The sequence below is a fragment of the Ammospiza caudacuta genome, chromosome 5 (genome assembly GCF_027887145.1).
Source record: "Ammospiza caudacuta isolate bAmmCau1 chromosome 5, bAmmCau1.pri, whole genome shotgun sequence".
Classification (NCBI taxonomy): domain Eukaryota; kingdom Metazoa; phylum Chordata; class Aves; order Passeriformes; family Passerellidae; genus Ammospiza; species Ammospiza caudacuta.
Genome location: NC_080597.1, coordinates 57,620,671 through 57,643,266, shown reverse-complemented (window position 1 = coordinate 57,643,266; position 22,596 = coordinate 57,620,671). Strand labels below are relative to the sequence as shown.

At 35.7% G+C, this 22,596-nt stretch overlaps 1 protein-coding gene across 1 annotated transcript in view; it reads left to right on the top strand.

The window, feature by feature from the left end:
• The window catches only part of GRM8 (glutamate metabotropic receptor 8), a 316,661-nt gene that overhangs the window by 135,376 nt on the left and 158,689 nt on the right, over positions 1 to 22,596 (top strand). The window contains exons 4-6 of the mRNA XM_058804561.1: positions 7,682 to 7,817; positions 8,289 to 8,443; positions 9,368 to 9,505. Coding sequence (XP_058660544.1) covers positions 7,682 to 7,817; positions 8,289 to 8,443; positions 9,368 to 9,505 — 429 coding nt within the window. The remainder of the gene's footprint in view (positions 1 to 7,681; positions 7,818 to 8,288; positions 8,444 to 9,367; positions 9,506 to 22,596) is intronic.

The following is a 22,596-nucleotide window of genomic DNA, read 5'->3' as shown; positions in this document are numbered from 1 at the left end:
ACCCATTCATAAGCATCTCTGCTAGAGATTTTTCTTTTAGCCTTTCACTTTCAAGGCTGTGAAAGTTGACTTTCATCTACACAAATGGCACTAAAAATCAAAGTATAAAAAATGTGTTGTTTGTAGGTTGGGGTTTTTTTTCTCAAATCTGAAAAAAAAATCTGTAGGTCTGCAAATGGTGGGAATATTCTTTGCAGTTATTTTCCATCAGATGCTGGTGTTAAGAATCTGTAGTGCTACATTTAGAACTGTTTCTTCTGGGAGAAGATAAAAAAATGTAAATGGAAAGAGAGTGTTTTACTTTTCAGAATGGAAGTGCAAAATAGCAGATCTCTGCTGTTTCATGTCACCTCAGAAACTGACTCTGATGACTGAAGCCAGTAGCCAGTGGTCTCATGTAGGAGCAGAGCTGGATTATTCTCTCCTTTTCTATTTTAGAATTAGCATCTGCTTGGACCACAGTGTAAGGATCTGTGTGAGCACATGTGCTTGTGAAATATGCATGGCTGTGTGCCTGTGAGTACATGCAGGAATGTGAAACACAGGTTCAAAAGGAATGGGTGAGTTGTATTCATCAGAATATAGTGTGTTCATTCATGCTCTTGCTTAATGCTTTCTAAATTTTGTTTTTTGCAAAAAAATTAATAAATGTAAGACCCAGCAATAAACCCTTTGCTAAAAATCCTTTTCTGAAACACTAATACAAAAAGGGAGACTTTGATCTCTTAACAGCTATTAGTTTTGAGTAGAAAAGCTCGTAATTGTACCTGACGTGTTAGTGAAAAAGCATCACCAACCTGCATGAGCAATAAAACAAATCTTTGTAATAAATATTAAGGGATTTTGAGGAGCTGCAGTTTTACTTAAGTGAAGGAAATAAGATACCAATATATGAGTTTGAAATGCACAATGTGATTTGTCTGTTCAAAGGTTGTAAAATAATCTCCCATCCTCCATTATATTGAAGTGTGCTGGATATTAAGGTCCACTTTTATCAATTCAGAGTAAATTCCTGTTTATGTTACTTTCTAAAAAATTATTTTATTACTATTATCTTGCATCAAAAAGTATTGCCACTGTTGGATGAAGAATTGACTGCCTTAGCAGAAATAAGTCAGTGAATTTTTTGCTGAGATATTTGGTGATCTTCTGGGGAAATGAGAAGAGTTTGGTTTATTTCTGTAGCACAGGTAGTTTGTGACTGCAACAAAAGAGGTGCACTGGAATGGGATTTTACTTAACCAGATTTGGATGTGAATAGCAGGCAAGATGCCACGGCATTGGCTTTGGGGAAACCACAGAGCATGCTGAATGCTCAGGTTCTTACTCTTTAAGCTAAATTACCCTGAAGTCTGCACAGTGGCATCAGTGAGAGTATCATTTCTTGGGGTAGTTGAGTAAAGGTAGCTCTGGATAAAATGCATGGCTGCATTCAGACCTCCCAGCAACAGTACTTTGGCATTAAGGAAACATTTAATTTTGAATTATTGCTTGAGAAATTTTATCTTCAACTTGTAATTATATCTTCCTAGGTACCACTCCCTGTTGGCTCACACTCTAGAAAATTATTCTTAAGGCAATCTAGGGGCAGGCAAGAGGATGGCAGGTTGGTTTTAGTATAAATAATAATTGCTAGAAGTGACTGATTATCAACACCAGTAAAAGTCCCATGCAGAACAATCACTTACCTTTTCTTTAACATTCTGATTTCTTACCATCCAAGTTTGAGGAATAATGAACTCTTGGCTTAAAAAAATGTCTTGATATATTCACTAAGTGGCATAAATCTTCTGATTTTTGTCAACAGAACTAGAGTTTGGACCATCTTGTTGTTTTTAGTATCTTAATTAATCTTCATATTGATCTAGGTTCCTGGCAATTGGGACCGTCTTTCAATATAACTGGGTCTAGATTTTCCAGACTTTTAATATAACTAGTGGAACGACTGGAAGAGGAGGAGAAATGCACTTGTGTGTTTTTCCTTATGTTCTTCTGTGTCATGTCCTGTTGTCAGAAATGTTCAGTATTCCATCAGACAGAGGCTCTGTCTGCCTGCAGCAGCACCCTGTGGGTCTCAAAGGAGTTTCCTACTGGGGATTCTCCTGAGTCTCTGACATTTGTTCCTCTACTTGGAAAAGGAACTTTTCTGCCTTCAAATATTTCTGTAATGTGTTCTGGAAACTTTCCGCAGACCTACATTAAAATTTTGTTGGCCTAATGACCAGTGACCTATAACTCATAGTAAAAAAAGGACATGCGTACTTGGAGGCAGCTGAGAAATTCCTGCCAGGTAGGACTGGATCCCAGATATGGCCTGGCTATTTGTCTTGAGCTTTTTCAGGAACAATGGGATTTGTGATGAAGCTCTCATAAATAATTGACTTGCAGTGCTGTGTACTGAGTCAGGTGAAGTACACCTCCTTATGCTAACAAATAGATTGTCAAAGTGCATAGCTTCATCCCTTCCCTATTACAATGTTAAGGCTATTTATATTTATGTGGAGAAATAGTTTAGAGGGTAAAATGGTTCTGAGTAATATGATTGAGGTCCCAGCAGTGATCACTTGAACTAAAACCTGTTTTCAGCTTTCTCAGTACAAAACCAGGGACCATTCTTACATAACCTACTTGGCTGATCCATAAGGTAGTGCTGAATCCTAGCTGGGGTGAGAGACAATTCAGCCTTGCTATTTGCATTGAGCTTCACGATTCAGTCTTTTTTTTTAGGAAATTAATTTGTTTGTACAAATTTTCTACCAAGTCTACTTGCTATTTTCCAAATGCACTTGCAAGGTCTTCTGACACACTCATGTAGTTGAGTATTTAATGGTTTACAATTAGCACAGCATCTTGACTTCAAAGCCCACACAGGCAAAAGTCAATATTTAAGATTATATACATATTATTATGTTTACCTACTAAAATTATGTGGGTACTACCTATCCATTCTTTTTTCCATTTGTCTCATTGTTGTGAGACCACCAAAAGAGTTATTTATCCACTGTACTGATAATATCTTCAAATATGTCACTTTTTTTTCTTTAGCTTTGGTTATGTTTGTTTCTTTAGTGATAACCTGTGTTCCCACAAGCTGTGTTATACAGAGTACCTGTAAGCAAAGCAAGCCTAGCCTGGAACAATTTTTTTAAGATGTGATTTTATCTCAACATAGATAAAAGCGTGTTGCTGTAGACCAGGTCTGGTTACCAGGTCTGTTTTTAAAAGCACATGAATTTCCAGCTGTAACCACGGTGTGGGGTGGCTGGACTGAGCCCCTTATCAGGAATAAGACAGCTCCTGCCTTGAGCCTGATTTCCAGCTCCCACCTCTGCTCTGCCTCTCTTTATCATCCCCTTGCCCCAGGTGCTGGCTATGGCACTTCATAGCTGCTGGACAGAAGACAAATGGATACTTGTCAGCACTGACACAGCGTAGTTCATATCGACTGTTTTATTCGTCCAATCAAGCTCTGGGCTGGCTGAGGACAGCCTTGGCTTTACAAATCTGAAAACAGGTGAAAGAGGGTTAGCAGAATTTGGTGGTAAGGCTTTATTTTCCTCCACAGTAGACAAAGACCAACTTTCCTTCAGTGCCCTCGTAATGTCTTTGAAATGTATGATAGATGCAAAGTGTTAATTTCACCTGTCATATGTGAATTAGGGAATGGATACCATGGCAGTGGGTACAATTACTAATGCCTGTTTGTAGTTGCTACCTGAAATTAGTCTGTCTGGCTCTCTCCCTTCTTTTCCTCAGTAACTTTAGTGCAGCACTCTCTGAAGCCTCGTCATACGTCCTTTTAATTGATGTGGCTTAAACATATAATTTTATTTTCAGTAACAGGAAAGTTAGCTCTCATTTCCTTATACAAATGCTATATTTATCATCATTTTAGCCAAGGGAAATTTAGACCAATGCATTTTCTTTTAAAGTACATCCCCAGACAATGAAGGATCTTAGAAACTAGCAACAGAGACAAGCAGTCATCATGCCAAGTCAGTCAGAAATGCTGATGGAGTGAAATACAATTTGTTCTTAAAATTCAGAGCCATAAAGTCTCTTGAGACCTTAGATGTCTGAACCATGTGCCCTTTGGCACCTCTGCAGCAAGTGGTAAATCCATTGGTATCACGTATGAGACATCTGTTCTCAAGCCCTATTTATTCTTGGTTTGGGGAAATCTCTCTTTTGTTCACACTCCACAAGATTAATCCTAACTACTGGCCTTAAACTTGTCCTTTTAGTACCTCTGCAACCTATTTTGGAGGAATAATTATTCCTTATTTAGTTTGTTGGCTCACAGGAATCCTTTTCCAAGGCTTATCTCTCTCTGTGTCTGGGCACTTAGCCCAGGCTGTAGATTTCAAAGGCAGCAGGGTGCCAAGAGGTTAGACACTGCAATGTTGTGAATACCTTTGTGGTTCCAGCAATTCATCATTAGCTGAAAATTGATACCCTGTTATTTTTTTGAGCAACAGTTGTATATGCCATATATAGATAGGGATGTATACAAAGTGTTTTGTGAGTGGGAGATAGCCTTCCCAATTAATTATAAATGTAGCAACGAGGATGAAATGCGTTTTATTTTGTTCTTGGTCGTACTTAACACATTCTTCAATGCAGAGAAGCCAAGATACACAGTACAGTCATGACTGAACTTGCTGCTGCAATGATGGAATGATGTTTCTTCTACACTATTTTCACTGAAAATAGCCTTTTTAGATACTGCAGTTCCTCATTGCTTGATATCCATTTCACAAATATTGTAGATGGATGTACCTAGTTCATTATATACATGCATTTTGTAATATTTGCATTTGATTTTTATGTGGGTAGAATGATTTTCTTTTCCTTAAGGGCCATTGCATGAGTAGAAGTAGTTGAAAAATGCACTTACAAAATGTATGAGGTAAAAAATTACTCCTTTATATCATTTTTAGGATCTGTTTTACTTTTTGTGCTGAATGACTTCGGGGACAGCTGAGAGCTTGGCATTTTTTTTGAGCGTTTCTTTTTTTGACAGTGAATTGCTGATTGTTACATTTACAGGATATCTGCTAAATATTTCTCTTACATTTCAGCCCCGGTACTTAAGGAAGAAAGTAAAGGACTTTGAAGTGTCTATCACTATAGCCTAATATCTGCTTAGATAATTGGTTTAAGCTTTTCACAGTAAAGTGTCCATTTTTCATTGCTGGATTTTCAAAAATACCTGGTAAATATAAGGATCATCTGCTATAAAGGCTTGTTATTGGCAAATTAGTTTTCCATCATGGGGAGACAGGATATTTGTAAAAATGTGAAGAAATTTGTTGCCATAAAAAGCTTCTATATTCCATTTCATAGCATATAAGAGTAAATTATTTATGTTATATTGTTGCGCTATTTATGGATGGTAAGGACCTACATACAAACAACTTTTGTTAGAAATGGCAGGTATTCTGACTTGCAAATAATTTTTCTTGCATGTAAAGCAGAGAAGAATTCAGGACAAGCCTGCACTATAGAATTAATTTCTCAATCAAATAAAATAACAATGAAATATCCCAAGTAATTGATGCATAACTGAAAAGGTGATATTCTTGCCTGTGACTAAAACTGGGTGATGAAATTTGAGAGTTGTTGTTTTTACACTGGCAGTTGATAAACTCCATGCTTCATTTATGTCATGTCCAAACTTGATTCAAGTTTAGGATTTGCCTTTTCAGAGAGCTACTGAAGTCAATGAGATTCTGTAACGGCAGCACAAAATCTGGTAATGAATTCCCAGCATTTAAAAAATATTACATAGAATAGAATAGCATAGCATAGCATAGCATAGCATAGCATAGCATAGCATAGCATAGAATAGAATAGAATAGAATAGAAAATAGAATAGAATAGAATAGAATAGAATAGAATAGAATAGAATAGAATAGAATAGAATAGAATATTTCAGTTGGAAGGGACCTGTGATGACCATGTAATCCAACTGCCTGACTAAATCAAGGCTGATCAAAAAGTTAAAGCAGGTCTTAAAGTGCTTTGTCCTAGTGCGTCTTAATTACTGACAGATTTGGAACAATTTTGAACCATTCCTTCTCATTTTTTTAATAAAATAAGAAAAGTACCTTCAGACATACCTTTATTTTGTTTAATTTGCTTAAAGATTAAATACACTAAGCTTAAGAAAGCTTACACAATGGATCTTGGTAAGAACTTCATATTAATCTACACGCCAAGCTTCACCTGGCTGGACCCATGTTTGTGTTCAAATCCTACCACTGAAGGTGTTCATCAACCTAATTTGTGAAGTACTTTGGAAAAACAGAATTCTAACATTTTGATAGGAGGAACAAGATGGATGAGAATGTTGGAAAGCCTCCCCATACACAACACAGCCATCTAACTGTGACTTTGGTTGACTAACTGCATTTAATGCAAAGAAACATATGTGTCTCAAATGATCTTATACATCAGAAGATAAATACCAGCATTCATTAAAAATAGAGTACCTCTTTTAAAACTCATTAAAAATAGAATATCTCTTTTAAAACAGATTCTTATTCACACTGAAAACAATCTTCAGTGTAGAAGTATTTAGATAAAGGGATACAAAATGTACAATTTGCTTGCATTTATCTAGTAACTTGTTACTTTTGGTCAGAGCTAAATATTTTCTCATATTCTTAATTTTCTGGGTTTATTAGTGATTAGATTCCTCCCAATAGGCTCTTATGGTTGGAATAACAAAATTCAAGAACAACCATTGCTGGTGTTCGAGGTAGTAATGAGAATCAGGCAATAGTTCTTAGAGAAAAAAATAATTAAAATTAGCAAATCAGCAAGCAATCAGAAAGATCAACTATGGTCTTGGAAACTGGTAGCAATATGGACTCAGTGATTCATGAAAAAGGCTTAAGAATTTTTTCTCTTGCATGCTGAAACTTGTCAGCACCGTGTCAGCAGATAACAGTGTTGTAATTGGAGAGTAGAGATTCCCCTGAACTGGTCTATGAAAGCTGTAAGGAATCACTAAGTTTTTGTAGAAATCAACCCTTTTTACTTGACAGGTAAAATTCAAATATTTCAATCAGCACCCTTTGTCAGGAAGAAACATAATCTTTGAGTTTGTGTTAATTTACTGATTAGTAATTTGGAATATTCAATGAAAGCTTCTTAAATAATTATGACAACTCATTTAACAATGTCATAATAACAGTGAAAAGTGATCCGTATATATTCTCTGCTACATACTCTCTGCTGACAAAGCAGAGGTGTGTGACAGTTCCTGATACCAAAGAGCCACATCACGAACACAAGGTGGCTGTAAAACTGTGGATCCATGGCTAATGCAGTGCTGTGGCAAGGCTGGGTTCTCAGTTGCCATGGATTAGGTAGGTCTGGGGAACTTGGTCCGGCTGAACCATTGTGGTGCTTGAAAACAGGTCTCAGAATGTTGTTGAAAAAAGTACTTAAAATGTAAAGTAGCAGGTAATTGTTTTATACTCTTTAATGCAGCATAAGTGTGTGAGCCTGTACAAAATGTTTCAAAACACATAGATAATGTTACTTTTGACCAAGCTGTTGTATGTCAGATTAGCACCTCGCTTTGTCTGCTTGCCTGGTTAGCTAAGAATTTTTTGAAGTGTGGATATTTACTGTATTAAAATTCTTTTTTTATCCTTTTAATTTTTCCTAGGAGGTGTTTGCATTGCTCAGTCACTCAAAATCCCTCGGGAACCAAGACCAGGAGAATTTGAAAAGATCATTAAGCGCTTGTTGGAAACTCCAAATGCTCGAGCAGTGATCATGTTCGCGAATGAAGATGATATTAGGTGCCTGTTTCCTAATTTTGTGTTTTGGAGATGTTCCTCTTCACAAAGATGCTTGGTTGGCTGGTAGAAAATAGACTAACAAAAAAGTTTCAGGTTCAATACTATGTAGAAATTCTTGAAAATCTGATGATAAGAAATGGAGTTGTAATTCTAGAGTGAGCTGGTCCTTTATTCTGTGTAGTTCCAGACTTCTCCTACCTCCTAGGAGTGCAGTGCCAGTAGATAGTTATTTTGTTATTTGGCAACTGAAAAGGAAGAAACCAATAAGAATGCTAGAAAAACATGGCTAAAGATGAAACAAGTTGTGTATTACTGTATCTTGAGTTCATTACAGCTGTTGTTGAGTATGCCTTAGACTGTCAAAATAATAGATTAATTAATTACTGTAAGCCTATGCATAGCCAAAATAAATGCTGGGTTTCTCAAGTTCTCATATGGAATTTGTTTAATTGGTCATTTGTTTGTTTGCAGGAGAGTACTGGAAGCAGCCAAAAAAGCGAATCAGTCTGGACATTTCCTCTGGATTGGCTCAGACAGCTGGGGGTCAAAAATTTCACCAGTCCAGCAGCAGGAGGAGATTGCTGAAGGAGCAGTAACCATTCTACCCAAAAGAACATCCATAGATGGTAAGATGAATGTGGCACAAACCTTTCATTTTCTGTCAAAGTTCAAGTACTTTAGATATTTTTAAAAATAATTTTAAAAACATGTTGTCCTTGATTGCAGGGAATTCAGGGAAATCTTTCCAAGCAAGTTACCTGAGTTTGCCTGATACGACAATAATTTGATATATCTGTTGAGATGAGGAGATGCAGAATCTGCAATTAGGCAGGCTTGTAATTGTCTAATAATGGTGATACTGGAGTTGAGAGCTTCTTAACCATAGTTTTGTCATTCTTGGGGACAAATAAGGAGAGTATTGTACGAATGATAATTAATCAGATTATTCTCTGGGGAGGAGATTGATCTGTGCCCCGCTTTCCACTCCTAAACTTTAAGAAGTTACTGTATAAAGAAAGATTCTTGGTGGATGAAGTAGAAGTTGGTTTGCAGTACCTTATTCCTGTGAGGGTACTGGATATAGTAACATCTCATATGTCTGGCTAAGTGTGCTAAACTGGTAATTGGTTAGGAAAAATGAACACTATTGATGTTACATGGAGAATTTAGCCACAGGGAAATATTTGTAAGGAGCTAATCCAGATGGGATACGTTAATCATGATTTCATTATGACAGCTTTTCAGGGGTAAGGCTGGTGATCACCAAGTTTAAGTAAGAATCTTTAGTTTCTCAACTTGTGTCATTAACTATATAAATAGAAGCAGAATTATAGGTGTCCTTGATGTCTCCTGGCTCAACAAAGAGCTACCCCATGATTTTATGTGGCCTTGAAATGAAGTCTAATCCTTAAATGCGACTGTGCTCATAAAATAGTTTGTATCTAAAGCTTTTTCTTGTTCTTATATTTATAAAAAATCTGTTACTGTCTTTAAATTTATATTTTTTATGTATCATATTTTAACGCTTCTTTCATTTTTCTTCAATGTAGGATTTGATAGATATTTTCGGAGCAGAACACTTGCTAACAATCGAAGAAATGTCTGGTTTGCAGAATTTTGGGAGGAGAATTTTGGATGCAAGTTAGGATCACATGGAAAAAGAAATAGCAACATCAAGAAATGCACAGGTAACTGTGAAAGTAAAACATTATCTGTAAATTGTTTATAGGAGTGACAGAAAGGAGCTGCTTTCTTTTCATCACTTTTCTGTCTCCCTTCAGTTCTCCAATGCATAATGCTGAGTTGTAAGAAAAGAGTGACATTTTTTAGCCTGAAGAAAAAATTCATGGACAATGTATGAGAAATTTAGTAGTTAATTTGCACAAATACAATGATGGTACAGATTTTATTTAAGACCAGCGCAAGTGGTTCAATTCCATTTATATTTTCAATGACCTCCTCTATCACCCTCTCTGTAGTTGTCAATATGATTTTTTTTTAGCAAGTGTGTGCATCATGGTAATTTTCATATTGTTTACCCTAAAGTATTTACAGTGAAAATTACATTTATGTTTAAAGTATTGAGGTCTTGATGATAGATCAAGTCTTGAACTCCTTATTTAGTTTACAAACTGTGTTTGAGGATGAAAGTAAAAGCAAATCAATATGTTCTTATTACTTGTCCCCATGTACAAAAGAAGGATCTTGTATCATACTATAAAGCTGAAAGGCTCTAAAAAGTTTGAGCAAAAACTTGAAGTAATTGTCACTAGTTTTTGTAAACGTGCTTGCTCAGGCATCATACCCAGATGCAATTGTCATGACACCTAATACAGCAGACACATCAGCAGCTGGCTTTGATCTTCTCAACAAAGATGTTGCTTTCTTGGTGTTACTTGACAAGTTTATAATGAGAGTGTTACTTTCTGTGGCTACAGCAGATTGATTATGTTACTTTTTGTGTAGACATTTTTACCTAATATCAGGGCTCCTTGTGTCATTTCCTTAATTACTGCCACCACTCCCAGCATTGCTGGCTGTGACCACCATCTCCGAGTAGTGCCAGCAGCACTACACGATTTTTCTGCACTACATACATAAGTTGTCTGTGATGTGCCTTGATTTTCCTGGCAGTCTCTTCTTTCACCAAAAAATATTTTCCCCATGGAACATTAACATTTTTTTTCACTTGCTGTCCCAAGATTTCTGGCTGCTTGCTGACACTTTCATGTAGCCTTTGTTATAGGGGTGCCCTTCCAAGCTTTCTGCTTGCCAGCACCCCACTTCTTTTGGGCTTGTCACACAGAAGCACTTTGAAGTCTCCAAGAACATGGATTCCTGCACTTTCTGTAGCATCATATTTATTGTATGTGTATTGTGCCATCAATTCAAACACTTACTGCACTGGGCTTCACAAGTCACAGATACAACTCACACAGAAATATCAGAGCCATGCATTCCCTCTGTCATTTCAGCAAAGGCTTGTCTTCTGTCTTTTACCACATATTTCACAAAAAAATGGGTAATATTCAGTTCCTCACTGAGCTAAATGATAGCTCATTACTCTAATCCTTTACTCCTTGACCTTGATTCATATAGCAGTAAATCATGGCTGGATAGTTACCCACATGTGGAAAGGGATTATTTTGTTATTGCTATTTTAAGTGGCTAATAGGTCAGTTTTTTAAGTTCTTCAGGTGGAATGACTGGTGTATGTGTTGTAGTTTAGGAAGCTCTAAATGGTACCACAGATGGTTGCATGACTTATCTCAGCCTCATCTGTCAAATTGAATTACCAAAAGTATTGTGTGAAATGCATAGGCTGTATCTTGATCCAAAATAATTTCTAATTTGAAACAGATATCTTTATATTTTATGGAAAAAAAATTCTGGTGTTTTCTTTGAACCTGAAAATAGAAAGAAAATATATTTCTTGTGCCCAGAAAGTTAACATGGTGCTAAGTGATGGGACAAAGACATGGGAGGTCACATATGGCAATTGCATGTGCATTTTAATAAGCAGGTAAAAACCAATGAATTATTCTGCAAAGTACCTATGAGTGATAGGACTCTTGACTAAAACCACTTAAAAGTGGCTTGCCACAATAGAACTTGTCCTCACTCGAACAGAAGCAGATCTGACGCAAAGTGGCAATTCTTCATGATCCCTATGCTTATCTAACTCAAATTTAAAGTGTTGAATAACAAAGGTACCCAAAATATGGTAATTTTAAGTAAACTGAATTAAGAGGTGGTGGTGGTGGTAGTAAGTTCAAAATAAATCTCCTGTGATTTAAGGAATATTATAGGTAGAGAATGGGGGAATGACCTCCAACCCAATTTAGACTCAGAGAATTGCAAATTCTCTTGGCACACCTCAGTTCATTTGTCAGGGCCTCTCATGCACAAAAGAGAGGCAACAATGAAATCCTGGCTGGTTCTTCATATCACAGCCCTCAAAATAGTTGTGTGTGTACTATGATCTTCTATGTCTGCTAAAAATTAAAGAGCATCCTACCCATGAATTTATCTTTTCCTTGAGAGGCCAAAGGCATTCCTCATGGCCATGTCTGCTCTGAAATAATGGTGGTAAGTGAAAAAAATGAATGATTTTCCGATTTTCCAAATTTTAATAAGAATATAAGAGCTGTTACATTTAGTTGTTTATAACTTTGTATTGAAAACCTTGAACTTCTTATGGTCTTTCCCCATTGCCATTTTCCTTGCAGTGGGCTTTCTCTGATATTTTGTGTGTAGCATCTCAGTCCTGATTTTCAGCTCAGTTCTTTAAAGGCATGTGCAGGTGGCCAAGCATAGGAACAGGTTGCCCACAGAGGTTGTGGAGTCTCCCTCAGTGAAGATATTCAATAACTGTCTGGATGCAGTTCTGTGCCACGTCCTATGGGGTGACCCTGCTTGAGCAGGGAGGTTGGACCAGTTGGCCCACTGTGGTCCCCTCCAACCTGACCCATTCTGAGATTCCGTGCTTCTGTATTCCCATCTCTAGTTCAGAACTTGAAGACTAAATGTAAAAACATAATTTATTCTAATTTTCCTGTATTTTTATCTGTTCACTGCAGAAAATAAGATTCTCTTTGTGTTTTGCCCATGAGTTCAATTTGTAAGTCATGTCGCTGTCTCTATAAGAGTTGAAGATGTGACTGGATGTGGCACTTTGGGATATGGTTTAGGGGTGATTATGGTGGTACCAGATTGACAGTTGGTCTAGATGATCCTGAAGGTCTCTTCCAACCTTGATGATTCTGTGATTCTGTGGTGTTGTGATGTCAGTAGGCAGTAGTACACTGAAAGAAATCCAAAAGCTCAAAATACAGGCACATTCTGAAAATCTCTCTCTCCAATGATATCAAAAGGCAAAGTGATAGGTATAAAGTTTTCTCAGGCTTGAGATGTATTTTATTATGCCTTTCTGTTTATCTTACTTAGGAGGTACTTGACTCTTTTTCTCATATAACATTTTTAATTCCCAACAACAAAACTGATATCCCTGTTCTCTATTTAGTCAAGTTATTCAAAGCTATAAATTTTTGCTGCCTGCAGTGAGGATGCTACTGGTCTAATCCAATTTCAAGCATTTTTTTTTCCCTATGAAGATACTAGAAAATGCTTAATAGTGAGAAACCTTTCTCTCTTTTATTTTCCATGTAAAATCAAGAGTCTTTTAAGCACTGGAAGTATGAAAGGAATTTATCTTCCTTTAAGGTTAAGAATTACACAGGGGTATAAGCCTTCTTACCTTTTCTTTTCTTATACATTACTGAGTATTGCAGTCTAGCATTGTAATAACTTGAACAGTTTATTTGAATTTTGAAATCCTGTTTATTTGTGGTTGCTGTTTCTTCTTATTCCTATAAGAATTTGTGCTCTGGAGATAAGTAAAATAATAAGTTTCTTTTGAATTTTCCCATTTGTTTCTTTTCTGATTTTTGCCATGTTACAGAAAGCAATGATTCACCTAAGCTTTGAAAAAGTAATTTTTTTGCCACTATTGATTTGAAGCTAGGTCTCTGTGTTTCTGAATGTGAGTGTACATTGATCAAATCCTCAATATTAGAATAGTTCATTGAAAAATATTAGGAATTTCTTGTTCTGACTTTTCTGGAATTAAAAAATATCAAATTGGTCATTAACTTAGTAAGCATGAAACAATAATTCAATGACTACCCTTTAACTATTTTACTTGAGAAGAAGAAAGGCCTTTGCAGAGGAAACTCATTCATCTTACTACAACAAAATGGAAAAGAAAGGAGCACTCCCAAGATTAAACCATATGTAGAGGTTACAAGAAGCTTTACTTTACACATTTATTCAAGGTGTAGGTTTTCTATATTCACTGAAAACATTTTTAGTGAGACATGATCCTTTCAGGGGTCTTCAGTAATCTTTTTCTAGCTGGGTTCTCTGTGGGGAGGGGAAGTGAGGAGATGGAAAGGTTTTCATTCATTCCTGTGCCCCAGCATAAAAATGTAAAGGCAGAGAGAGTATTCTTTCATCCTTTGATTCCCATTGATTCTTCAAGAGAAAGTGCTTGCCTGGTGGTTTCAGGAGATGGCAGAGACTCTATGCCTCTTGCTCTACTTTAAATTTAACATCTTCATATATAATTTTTCCTTACCCTCAGCTTCCCAGGTGACTCTACCATGGGGCCAGTTTTGGTAGTTGAAGATTTAGCTTTACTTAGAAATAATGAGGACTGACCAGACTCGTTGTTCGCTTTGACTCTTGGTTGTTGAGCTATTACTTGTCAGTCCCATATAATGGAAATTTCTAGATTTTGTCTTTCTTAAGAAGGCTACAAAAGAATGAATACAATTATTTAAAAGGCAAAGATATTGCAGAATACTCTTTTAATAATTGCATTGAATAGAGACAACATACAACATCACTTTTTCCGAAAAGTAAAAAGTAATAGTAAAAGAAAGCACCATTAATGATGAAGTTCAAAGAGAGAATAGTGGGAATTAAATGAAATCTATTTAGATTTTCTCTCATTAACCTCATAGATTGCTAATATTTGATTTCAAGCTAACAAAAATTTCAGAAGTCCTCTTTTTGTATTTGTATGTATTTGTTTGTGTGTGATTATACAAGCAGATATATGTTTGTGTTTGTATGCTTAAGCAGATAGAAATGTAACATGAAAGTCACTTACTATATCATGTTTTAATAGGAAAAAACACAGCTTCAGCTTCAAATCTGACAAAAGAAGTCAAAATTCAATTGAGATTTGTTCTGGATTTTACTCACAGAATCCCTTGAAGGCATCCATTATGTTCTTTGAACAGCAAAATGGGGTCCTTTAATAAAACATCAATCTAATATGGCCGTTTCTGAAATAAAACCTCAACAAAAATGTTGATTATACATTTTCTTCATGTACATCCCCGCAGAAGGAGTTTTCCCCCCTTTTTGTATGGTTAGAATTCTAACTACTCTGCAATCCTAATCAGCCTTTAACTGCCTATAATGTCTGACCATGCTTCTAAAAATAAAGATGGAAGTGTTTCCAAAAGTGTAGAGACCTGTGTCAATTAGCCTAATTTCAATTTGCTCCATCAAAATGAGCTGTTTGTTCCACTGAAAAAAATCATGCTGCAGTATAATAAAAACCATGCATACCTAGGAACTTCTCAGAGATATTATTTATTTTCTTAACTAACCTCTTTGAAATTACAGTTACCCCTAAAAATATTAATAGGAGGAAGTAAATTTACTCAGGTGTGTATGCAATCACATTCTGAAAAGTTTTTAGGACAAATTGAAAACCAGAATGTGAATCTTTTAGTGGCACAATGACTTGCTATTTTGTTTGAGTAATGGTTCCATTACCATCAAATCACTCCTAAAGTAGTTTCTTTTCTTGATGAGACCTACAGAAAATTAAGAAAATCAGAACAGATGCAGTTGAGATACATGAATTTAGCACAATTCTCAAGAGGCACTAATGCTTAGGAGGGACTGTTTTAGAGTACACAGAAATAGCTGTTGCTCTCCCTCTTTCTGATTTGTAAGTGGGATGTGTAGGCATAAGAGTTAGAAAGGGTAATTCTTATTCTTTCTATTCTTTTGTTGTTGCTTGCCATTTTCTTGATTCCCATTTGAAATGTATCTTCTGCATAAACCCAAAATAACTTTTGACATATTATTTATATTTCTGAAAAGTCTATTGCTGTTTTGTGTGAGTACAGTAATCTGACATAAAAATCACAATAGTTGGATTTGCAGCATTAGCAGGAGCTAAGCTGGCTGTGGAATCTTTGCTACCAATCACATCCATTGGACGCAAAAGACTTTGAGGGGAAATGGAGTGACTTGCAAATATATTATTGATGCAAAAGTTCCCACAGAATATTATTTTCTCTATTAGTTAGTACTTGATTTACAGGATATAAGCAATTTAAAAGATACGAGAAAATGGGAAAAGCAAATGGTGAAACAAAAGAAATGATTTATCTTTCTGTTGTGACCTCTATTCTGATTAATTGTTTGATATTAAAATAGATTTCAACTTATTTTGATCTTAGACTACCAACGCCAGAAGCAAACCTATATATCTTAATAATTATATTAATTTTTATTATAGAATTAGTAAGGGTAAATGAAGTTATTTCATCAAGGAGCAATGGAAATACTTAGGATTGCTTTTCTATCATGAGCATTTTCAATACATTGAGTAATTATTCACCCGTGAAATGTCCCTGATTTATAAGTTATTGCTCATCTTTTGTGGAAGGGAGTTCAGACTGGTCACCTGTAAACAGATGTAGATGCTTTTAAATCTACCAAGTAGAATTTTTATTGCAGAAGTAGTCCATGAAAAATCAATGGGACGTACACAATGAACTTTAGTATAATTCAGTGTAGGAAAGGAGGTCAGAATTTGTCTTTCAATGGTTAAGTGTAGCCATTAAATGTACCAATTATAGTTCAGTATTTCTAGAATATTATTTGTATCCAATATTTGAGTTAGATGTTTTTGTATGAAGGGCTCTTATGAAAGGTCAGGTAGAAGCACAGGTGTCCTTAATTTGTGTTAAAATCAGTGTATGGGGGACAAAAGGTATATTTGTTATATTGAGTTCACATTGGTTAAACTGCATGACTGGGCATAATGATTTGGACTCTGGACTAATGCATATTTAGGGCTTGCAGGCTTGAACTTGGAAGGAGCTCATGAGAATGGATTTACTTAATTCTCCAACTTCTGGCAGGCCACCTCCATATGTCTCTGTAAACTGCTTAGACTGGTATGACTTACCCTGTGAGGATGCCCATCTCTCTTTACAGATTGCAAATAGTCCTAGATGACTAAATTGGATCAGGTGTCCCACTTTTAGATTGCTCAAACCAGCTGAAATGGCTTCCATTCCATGGTTGCTCTGATCATCGCTTTCTCAACAAAGCAATCTTCCTTCCAGGTTCCTGTAAAATCATGGTGATAATGCTAATATTTTTTTAATATTAATTATGTATATTAATTAAAGAGATAATTTAGCATTCTTACAGGCACTTTCACACATAGAAATAGAATGGAAGTCAATAAATGACAGTCCCCTGTACACAGATTATCAGAAAATATTCCTCAGATCTGAATATGTGACAATTTGCTTACTGATAATACCCCAGATTTCAAGGATGCAATATCCTGTGGACTTATGCAAAACTATTTTAAAATGACTTGTTGAAAAATATTTACATTTTTGTTTTATATTTAGGTTTTGCCTTAAATAAATAAAATATTTAATTTTTCTGGCTAAAATCCTTTCATGCTGTGAAGAGATGGTACCAGGAGACAGAGAAATTAGGGATTCAAAAACTTTGATGAATCTACATAATGTGTGTGAGCTGTCACTGAGACAAATATAGCTGGTGTTGTGATCTCACAGACCCTGTGGAAAATAGATGACTTTCAGATTATTAAAGCAACACCGTGGAATGAGGTGTGCATCCTTTGGTGGTATCTCTGGTCATAACAGTAGGCAATGGCTGTTTAATGCTCTGGGGTTTTTCTGCTTGACTCAGAATTTACTGAAGTTTTGGCAGCCAAGAATGGTCTTGGTTGATTTTTTACTTTGTTAAAATGTAAAACAGTGAAAGGGAAGGTCTATGTGCTACATACATTCCACCCGACCCCACAAAATTAAAAGATCCAAACGCCTTCAAAGCTCTGCAGTGATGGGGCAGGTGGTGTGCTGAGGTCATGCTCTTCAGGGTTCCCTTATTTCCAATCTGTTCTTTATTTTTCCATGTGCTTAAATATAATATATTTGGGCCAGAGATTGATTTTTTTTCAGTTTTTTTTGTTGAACAGACTTTCCTGTTCTATTCTTTCAAACAAAGAAGAAGAAAAAAGAGGGGGCACTTGCACATCACAAACCTGTTTGTATGAGTCCACTGAAATTTAAGTGCCACGTAAACATTGTTTGGCTCAGAAAATATGGGTGCTTTTTCACTCTTAGGGCTAGATTCTGACTATTGGTGGACTTTTTCCTGAGCTGTACTCTAGAAAGTACAGTTCTTCAAAGACTCTCAGGTAGATCAACAATTATTCTCTCATCTTGAAATGAACAAATAATTTCCAGCACTAGAAGCACTTCAAGGTAACTTTTTAAATTGACTATGGCTTTTGAAACTGCAGCAAACAAGCAACAAATTCATTTTATTCCTTTTAAATTTTGAAAAATTGACCAGGACTCTAAAAGTGGCAGTTTTAGGAGCATTCTGAGTGCTGGCTTGAAGAGTGATACCTGCAATTGATATCTGCAATTGCTCGAATCTCTGCAATTCACAGAACCACTGTGAAGAATATATTAGAATGACAAAATCATTAAGGTTGGAAAATACCACCAACATCATTGAGTCCAACCTTTGACCAAACACCATCATGTACAGTTATTTCAATTTCAGAAATAACCCTTTATATTTCATATAAAAATCTGAATTTTTTAAAGTCACTTTCCATTTAATATGAAATTTTTTACCGATTCCTCTGTGAAATAATCTTACATGTAATTTATGATGATAATAAAGGAAATAGGGTTTGGAACACCAGAACAAAGATTTTGCAACTTAGTTTCACAGAGATAAAATACAAAGGATGTATAGCCAGACCTTCAATGCTGTACGTGAGTGTTGCTTTATTGACATGAAGAGTTATGAGATTTGAGAGGATATGGCCCCCCAATGAGAGTCATAACTTGATTCTTTGTGGAAATCACAGAGTGGTCAGTAATCAAAGGCTGAGTAGATAAGAAAAGCTTTAAAGGAAGGATCAGAAGGAAAGCTACATTGCTTTTCACTTCAGAAGATAAGAGTTAGATCTTATGAGTAGGGTGAAAATAAGCAGAGCTTTGTAGTCAAGTTGAAGAGAACCTTGAAATAGAGACAAGAAGTATGAACATCCTATGAAAAGGGTAACCAACCAAGAATTTGATCTCAACAATGCTATCCTCTGAAATGTTCTAGTACCAATGAAAGCAAAATTGTTTTTGAGAGTGGACTACAATGCATATCGCTCTTTTGGTCTGCTGTCATGTGGTTTTGTTTTCCCCACTGTATGTACATATAAATATATATATATTTATTTTTTTTCTCTTTTAACATGAATCTCTGTTCTGAAAAAAAGAACTAAAATTTCTTGTAACCTCCTTCACTGTAGTATTGAATCATGTTGGCTCTTGCTTTTGGAGCCTTTAACATAAATGCTTTATGTTTACTTCCAGTAATACATGTGACATTATAAACAAGAAAGCATGTTTTTAGGATATGAATGGAGGTTTTACCACCTTCCTCACCTTTTTACAGTGCTCCTTAAATAACAATGTAAAAAAAATCCTATACTAATTTTTTTCCTTGGTGTATATATTTATTTTTATTCAATTTTAGAAAGCTGCATCTGAGCATATATTGGTTTTTATTATGAAGGTGCTCATTTGTACTCATATTTCAAATTGTGTCTAGAGAATTCATACACATAAAGACAAGCATCCTTTCTCTTCTTGGGATTCTCTGTTCTTGTTGGTCATTTACAATATCTCTGGCTGATGCTTCAGTATTATGTTTGCTTGCCTGAAATGTGGCTATTCAAAATTTCAAACTATTTTCATTATATTCAAGTCTTTAGTAACTCTTTTATGAGATTGTACATTTTGCTATAGCTCAGTTTATTGATTCATTCGCCAACAAGTTTATGATTATTTTTGTTTTTTTTTTTTTTTTCCTCAAAGTGCTCCAAAAGTTTTTAATGGTAGTTAAAATTAATTCTTATTTCAGTGTTAGGAATTAATTACATTATGATCAAGCATTTCAGGTGTAATTGTGCATACAAAGAAATTGCTGGGCAATATTTAGAAATACAGCTCCAGTCATGCAAGGTAGGCTGTATGGGGGCTACTTATGCATCAGTGCAGGACTGCACTGAACTCAGTAGCATTTCATAGCTGAAGGATCCTATGAATTATTCTAACTACCTAAAGAATGTCTTAAATATATTTTCTACCTGTGTAGAAATGTTCCATAGTAAGCCCCGCAAGCAAATAGTAATTTTAAGTGCTTGCACTTTGTGTTTTTGTGATACCTCCCTAGAGAGTAGGGAGTTAATGGAGAACATGTGTTATTAAAACTTTTCATTGATCATATGTTCTTCAACTTTGTATGTGATTGACTTTCTGATCAAATCATGATGATTTGACACTATTATTTTGGTTTTGACATTCATACAGACCTGCTCTCTTGGGCATTCAGTTTTTAAATATTGACATGGTTTGCAGCATGCATGTACATATGTCTCAGTATGCATTAATCTCCTGTAGAAAATCTCCTTCCTCTTAATCCCTACCTGTATGCGGGTCTACAAAGGATGACTTTGGAGAAAAATCTTTTGCCTTTTCCAATGCCCCCTCCTGTCTCTAATCTTTGTATTACTGATCTCCAACTCACAATAGAAAGTCTAAGTGGGAGGTGAAGGACTGAAGAAATCATTGAGAGTCATAGCAGGCAGCCTGGAGAAAGGGAACCTGATGCTGTGGGAGCTGGGCCTTAGGCCTTTGTGTTGGCCTGCACTGGTAGGCCTCAGGAGAACTGTTCCCAGTCCCCTCCCTCTCCCTTGTTCCTAATCTTAGGTGAAGGAAAGCATTTAAAATGACTGCTGTTACACATAAGGAGCCTATTTTGGAAAGCGGGGAAAAATGTAATTAGGGTCAAAACATTTATTCTTAATTCATTATTCAGGAAATCCTCTTGAGAAGCAGACCTGCAAAGAAGATCAATCTTCTATTTTAAAAAGGATTTTGGCATTTGGAATTGAAATTAAACCAGTCCATTTTTCAATTCAAAGAAAAGAAAATTAAGCCTTATTCCACCCAATGAGAATACTTTAGTGTGTTATCTAAAATAAAAGTCAAATGCACGTAACCAAAAATTTCAAACTGGTTCAGTTCTAATATGCAACAGTTCCATTTATAACATAGTCCTGTTTTTTTCTACCATTTTCCCTACAACCAAAATGTTGCTAAGTATTTTAGAAATTATATTTACTGTAATGGAACTACATTCTATAGAGAAGTGTTACTCTGTAACAAACCCTCCCCATAAGTCTATAGCTTAAGATGAGGACAAAAATGTATGATTTGGAACCCAGAAAAAAAGATGTATTTTATCAGAGCAGTGTATAGTATTTTATTGTGTACAGTACACGCATGAACAGTAAATACTTCTGATGGAGCACACAGTTGATGGAGAATAATGATAGTGTGTGTGAATGACATCCTGATTATGATGAATCACACAGATAAAAATATTGACATTCATGGCTAGTAGTTTTCCATGTCTCTGGACAATGGATTCATCCTCCTATAGGACTATTTTCCAGCAGAAACTGTCTAAATTGGGCATTTAACCTCTTCCTTAAAATCAAAGATATGATTGTAGAAGTAGAATCTCAGGCAGGAGCTGGGTAAACTCACCATGTAACAGTTATGTATTTCCTGAAAGACAGCTATATCAATTCCTACAAGAGAATGAAACACTGAGAAAAATGCAAATTTAATGCTCCTCTAGAACTTTTTTATCTTAAATATCTTCAAAAATTGGAACATTTATGGTCAATTACCCCTTGAAAAAAATAGTTTAATGAGTTACTGCACACATATCACAGGGATGGGTTATTCAGCTTTATTGAAAGAATAATTTTTGGCGGTATGATGACATCAGAAATGGAGCATATTTGGATCCTGATGAGTTGTCATTCAAGAAAGAAGTTATTTCCATGGTTTGTATTGTGGAAATCTCACCTTTAACATAAGCTTTCCTAGTTCAGAAGATTTCTTGATGGCCTCTCTTATTTGAGGAGACTTTTGTGTTCAAAGATTCACAGAATTGTTAAGGTTGGAAAAGACCCCTAGGATCATCTAGTCCAACACTGCCATGTTCACCACTAAACCAGCTCCATGTTCTTCTAACAATTGTTAAAACCAAGCCCCTCTTTCTGATCAATAGGCTTTCCTCAGCCAGGTGTTAAAGCAGCTCCTTTTTAACTTTGCAGTATTCATGTCATCCAACAGATAAATTCTTGGTTACTGAGGTAAGAATGCACAACAGCTATGTGGACACAGATACCATTCCAGCTGTGCAATTGTGTGAGATGGCAGGCTTTGGTGGGGGAGAAACATCTGGCGATTGTGGAGGCTGAATGGTTTTCAGGGCTCAAAAAAAAGCAAAGTCTTCAGTCAATCAGAGAATATTTTACTTTTGTTAGGCCATTTGCAGAGTTTCAGATTTTTTTTTAAAGCATTGTATTAATGCTGTGAGATTTCACTGTCACTTGGAATTGATAGGTATAGAAATGTTCCCACAATTAAGAACTGATAATTCAAATACAGATAGATTAGTAATATAGGCTGTGAGAAATATGGTATGCAAACTTAGGTCCATTGTCCATTCACACCTTCCAAAGAGGAGAGAGAAAAAAAGGAGATAAAATATTACTTCTATCCTGTCCCAAATCATGTGTTGCCCACCCATTTGATTGTTTTTCTGTTGCATGCAGTGGTTTGTTAATTGTACGACCCCATAAAAAACTTTTAGACCTTACTGGCATATCTTCTTCCACTTATCTTGGTCTATATCACTTACGTAAATTGACCTTAATGAGGTAATTCTGAAATTACTTTCCTCTTTTAAAGATTAAATATTTTCAATAGAATTCAATTGTGATGAATTTTAGTGATACCTTAAGTTTTAGCTTTCATATTTTTCAGAT